Here is a 5,192-nt window from a genome sequence, read left to right on the forward strand (position 1 = left end):
CTCACTTTTGCCCTTCTGATTCTCTCTGCCATCAGACCAGGGGGAGTGAACAGCTCTGTGGTCCCTTGCTGCCAGCTGGGGTTAAACCACAAGAGCAATAAGCATATAAGAGTTGACAGGGCTACAGGCAACCTGCTTTAAGTGCTCAAGCTGAGCAGCTTAACCTCTTCTGCCCTCTTAGCCACTAGCATTTCCTACACTTCCTTCCAATTCAACATTCACTCCAGATCATTCAGAGCCTCAGAAGAGATTAAAAAAAAACCAACCAAAAAAAACCTCTAACTATAACTGAAAGAATTTTCTTTTAAGATGACTGTGAGTAAGAGAGACAAGCTTAAAAACACATCAGCAAATGAGGTACATTTCTTACTAGCACTTCCAGACTTGTGTATCCTATCAGCATGCACAAACCCCAGCTTAATTTTATTGCTTGTACAACCAGCACAAACCTGGCCACAAAGGTTTCAAAATAAATATTTAGTACAAGAAAAGAAATCCAACACTCAGGCTTCATTGCACAAACATTTAAAGAGAGGAAATAATTTCTTTTACAATGTGTTTCTCTTGTATAAGAATAATTTTGTATAGAAAATAGCTCTTTATACATTTTACAGAAATAGGCTAACATTTAGATTCTTTATTAATGAAAAATCATTGAATGCAATTTAAGATTTCGGTTATGTTTCAGTCACCAAACATCAATAACACAGCAAAACATCACAGCTCTAATATTCTTAAACTGCTTGCCTTATCAAGAATTGAGTCAAGACAGCAAAAACATTCCTAGAGCAATGATAATTTGAAAACAGTCAAGTAGCTCGAAACTGTTAAATTATGAAATACTTCCTGAAAGTAATACCATAATTTAAGTGTCAAGGAATATGAACTTAAACCTTAACAAGGCAGCATTACTTGCTCACTCCTGCTGGCTAATACTGCAAAACCCAAAATGAACAAAAGCTTTAATATTAAACTGGTTTACTGTTAATGTGACCTTCAAAACAGTCCTGAAGGATAGGATGCTATCCAGAAGGACCTGGCCAAGCTTGAGAAGTGGGCCCACAGGAATCTCATGAGGTTTAACAAGACCAAGTACAAGGTGTTGCACGTGGATGGAGCAACCCTGGTATCAACACAGGCTGGGGGATGATCAAGAGCAGCCCTGGGGAAAAGGACTTGGTGCTGCTGCTGGGTGAGTGGCTGGAAATGTGCACTCCCAGCCCAGAAAGCCAAACATGTCCTGGGCTGCATCCAAAGCAGCGTGGACAGCAGGGCCAGGGAGGGGATTCTGCCCCTCTGATCTGCTCTGCTGAGTTCCCCCTGGAACCCTGCATCCAGCTCTGGGGGCCCAGCACAGGAGAGACATGGACCTGCTGGAGAGAGTCCAGAGGAGGCCACCAAGATGATCACAAGGATGGAGCACCTCTCCTGCGAGGAAAGGCTGAGAGAATTGGAATTGTTCAGCCTGGAAAAGTCTGACTTAAGGGTGACTTAATTGCAGCCATCCAGTACCTGAAGGGAGCCTACAAAAAAGATGGAGTGGGACTCTTTACAAGAGTATGCAGTGACAGTGGCTAGGTTTAGATTAGATGTTAGGAAGAAATTCTTTACTGTGTGGGTGGAAAGGCACTGGAAAAGGCTGCACAGAGAAGTTGTAGATGCCTTAACCCTGGAGAGGGAACACCTGAGCAATGTAGTCTAGTGGAAATGTGTCCCCGACCGTGGCAGGGGTGTTGGAACTCAATGATCTGTAAGGTCCCTTCCAACTGAGGCCGAATTCTATGATTCAAAACCAGATAGCAGAAGCTATTCTAGTAAATGCTATACAGCATTAACACAACATGTAATAAAATACTTCAATTTTCTTAAAAAACCATGGAAGGTAGATAAAAAAACCCAGTAAATTAAGATATAAAAAGTAAATTTGTAGAGGACAAAAAATTGAAAAACACATGTATATATACTTATATGTAATGGTATGCTAGGAAGTACATATATTTAAAAATACTCAGTTTATTCAAAGGCTGTTTAAGTTCATATGGTGTCATGTGGAACTCAAACATAACCCACACTCAAATGCTTTCCCTCTACAACTGCTGTTTCAAGCACCTGTACTTATCTACAGATTTTCTTGTAAATTAGAGAGAAGGTAAAGGCATTTCCCCTTGGAATATAACTATATGCAGTAATCATTTCTTGCTTTCTAGGTATAATTTTAAATAGAAGATGTAAGCAAATAAGAACTATAAAACCCAATGACTGAAACCCTGAAATTTAGATGCTAATGACTCTATTTAGTATTCATACAGAGCTACTTAGGAGTTTGCCAGCTGTACTCTGTGTGAGTACTGTTGGCACTTCATGCTTCACGATTCAAATGTGTATTATGTTTAGTCAAACATGGCTCCCACTCCAAGTTAGCAAAACTCTTGACACATACAACTTTCAAATAAATTTAGGTGGAACTGGTACACCTCTACTTCTCACAGCACAGGGGTTGATACAAGACAGTAATGAATCACATTATACTGGTTCACATTTTCATGTGGTTAGAAGGAGAAACCAACCCTTATTCCAGTGATTTTGCAAATTCTGCATAGTCAATGTATCCATCATTGTTCTTGTCATCATCTCTCAAGACATCATCTATTAGACTAATCAGCTCTTCTTCTTTCATTGCTTGGGTATGTTCACCACCTTCCTACAAAAACAAAACCACAGTTTAGCACTCTTTCTCATCTAGTGGCACATGTGACAGGTTAGTGACAACTAATTTTTTACAAAGCTGTTCATGTTTGGTGCCTAATTTGGCACTAAATTTTATGTAATCATTTATAACAAGGTAAGCAAATTTCATCAGATGGAAGCTTTGAAGTCAAAGTTCTTTGGATTCAGAACAAACATTCTGCAGTCAACATTCTGGGTCAGAAGTTCCAAAAGCTGAATACCACAATGTATAATGATGGACAATCATCTAATTAATGTATTCTTAATTAGGATCTTGATATAGTATAGACATTGTAGTTTCTATACACTACAGAAACACCTTACAGTAACACAGAAGTGAAAAAATTCAGCACTGTAGCTTAAAGTCAGGAAAATTCTTAGTAACACCCCTTATGGGAACACAAAGAGGTGCCTTTGCACAAGAAGCAGCCAGTCATTATTCTGTTCTTGGCTCACTATTTTTTGCCACAGGTTATTAGCAAGAAGTTATGCTATTCTGAATTGTAACTTCCAGAAGGTCAATATGAGATAATGTGTTTCTATTGTGTTCCTAATGACTGGAAAGAGAAATTGAGTGTAGGAAGAGGCAGACCATAGCAGGTTCTTCCAATACAAATTTTGTGCAAGAGGTTTTTTATAGTTTGTGTATACACAGCAGTAACAGCCTGAAGCTGAAAACAGTGTTGTATCACGCTATTTCTACAAATTCGCGTGCCTCATTTTGGATGATTTCCCTTTCTCCCATCCCTACCTGCCAAAGTAAGTCCTCTGTAAAATGATTTTCACTCTGAAGCCCTTCCTGATTCTAGAGTTTAAACTAAAATGGAAACTTCCTAAAAACTGCAATGTAACATGAAAAGCAGTGATCATTTACAAATTCAACCAGAACTATCAAGAGAAATACAGTCTCATTTTCAGGCAAAACTGTAACTGCACTGAGGATGTGTTGCAACTGCCCTGCTGCTTTTAGTCAGAACTGTTTCCAGGCACATGTGTTCTTACAAAACTACACCAACCTCTTTGTGGACATGTGAGATAGCAGTAGCAAGTTCTAACCCATCTAGCAAATTATTGCCATCATAATCATGCATTTTGAAGTAATGGAGCTGCAACTCTTGTGGAGACATCTCAGATTCTGGTTTCTCGATAACACCTTCCAGGTGTTCCATAATGTGTCTAAGAAAAACAAAACCCACAACATTTCCATCAGTTAATATTTAATGCTCTGTTTACAGCAAATTTAGTCTTTGATCAAATATTGTATGTCTAAAAGCATCCTGGACAACTAAAAGCTACCGTTTGATATCAAAATAAAGGGGACACAAGGGTTGTTTGTTAGGGGGGCCTTAGAGGCCTCTAATACCTTAGATAACTATTTCAATTTCTTCTGGCCTACTTAACAGGCTATCAAAACAACTGAAGCAGAGCCCAAAATCTCTTTTTGGCTGTCTTCCAAAGCACAGGAATTGGAGGAAGATCTTTCTCAGCCAACCATGAAGTGTTCTAGGAAGTTTTATTTGCTGCTAGAACTGTTCCGCATTTATGAAGAAGCAAATGAGAAAAAAAATTCTACCTGTTAGGAATATAATTTTGTCTAAAGTATGCTGATATGGGTAAGCAGGATTTCTGTAAGAAATATTTTATAGCATAAGTTGGGCTAAAGGCTCCAGAGAGAGCCTTTCTCGGTCTTGTATCTTTACAAATTTATCAAGCATGTCTCATATCTGGCTTTAGTTGATTGTACAACATTCTGAAAAAACAGAGTGCTCTAGGCTTGAGTCCAACTCGCATTACACTTTAGAGATAAGAAAATAATTAAGAAGTAAAGTTTACACTTTTAGAACATGGAACACGTACTCTTTATCTTGTACCAAATTCTTATCAAGGCGAATATTTGGATGTTGACTCTCTCCTACGTGTTCTTCAGCTAGGGCAGAGATGAAGAATGCAGCCATAGCAAAGCAGAACAGCAAATGTGTTCTGAACATCCTTTGGGCCATTGTGATCTCCTACAAAAAGGAAAACATACCCCCCCCCCCCCAAAAAAAATGAAAAATGTGATCTACTTTCAGTGGATTTTAGACAGTGATAAACAACCCCATTAAGTTTCAGAATGGAAAAACTTGTTGCATTGGAAACTCTTGGCAAGGAGAGAACCAGAGAGTTCCAATTAGGAGTTTTTATGAGGGTCCCTATTTTACTGAATTATGCAGTAATTTTCAGATAATTTTTCTTTTTTTCTTTCCTCATAGCTAACGTGCACACCTTAGCCATACTTGGGTTTTCATATACCTTCCAGACAAACAAGCCACCATGCCCTCTGCCTCAGGCAGACCTGCCCCACAGCTATGGGAGCAAAGGTCGCTTACGGCATGGAAGCGGCTCCATCTAATGAGCAGCTCTGTTAAGGCTGGATTCCCTGGGGGGCGCACAGCTGGGAAGCCGTCACGCAGCCGGGCATGTGC

At 39.3% G+C, this 5,192-nt stretch overlaps 1 protein-coding gene across 1 annotated transcript; it reads right to left on the reverse strand.

Moving 5' to 3' along the window:
• Window positions 1–462: 462 nt before the first annotated feature.
• Window positions 463–4,731, reverse strand: MCFD2 (multiple coagulation factor deficiency 2). The gene is made up of 3 exons (XM_005416199.2): window positions 4,585–4,731; window positions 3,744–3,903; window positions 463–2,701 (listed from the first exon to the last, which is right to left on the reverse strand). Exons 1-3 carry the CDS (start codon window positions 4,725–4,727, stop codon window positions 2,570–2,572), a joined length of 435 nt encoding a protein of 144 aa, XP_005416256.1. The 5' UTR covers window positions 4,728–4,731; the 3' UTR covers window positions 463–2,569.
• Between the last annotated feature and the right edge of the window lie 461 nt (window positions 4,732–5,192).

The sequence above is a fragment of the Geospiza fortis genome, unplaced genomic scaffold (assembly GCF_000277835.1).
Source record: "Geospiza fortis unplaced genomic scaffold, GeoFor_1.0 scaffold41, whole genome shotgun sequence".
Classification (NCBI taxonomy): Eukaryota; Metazoa; Chordata; class Aves; order Passeriformes; family Thraupidae; genus Geospiza; species Geospiza fortis.

Excerpts from the sequence above, each read along its gene's own strand:
- MCFD2 (XM_005416199.2), bottom strand. The coding sequence starts at position 4,727 with ATGGCCCAAAGGATGTTCAGAACACATTTGCTGTTCTGCTTTGCTATG. Across the intron at positions 3,904-4,584 it reads AATTTGGTACAAGATAAAGA|ACACATTATGGAACACCTGG; the intron begins GTACGTGTTCCA and ends TGTTTTTCTTAG. Across the intron at positions 2,702-3,743 it reads TCTCACATGTCCACAAAGAG|GAAGGTGGTGAACATACCCA; the intron begins GTTGGTGTAGTT and ends TTGTTTTTGTAG.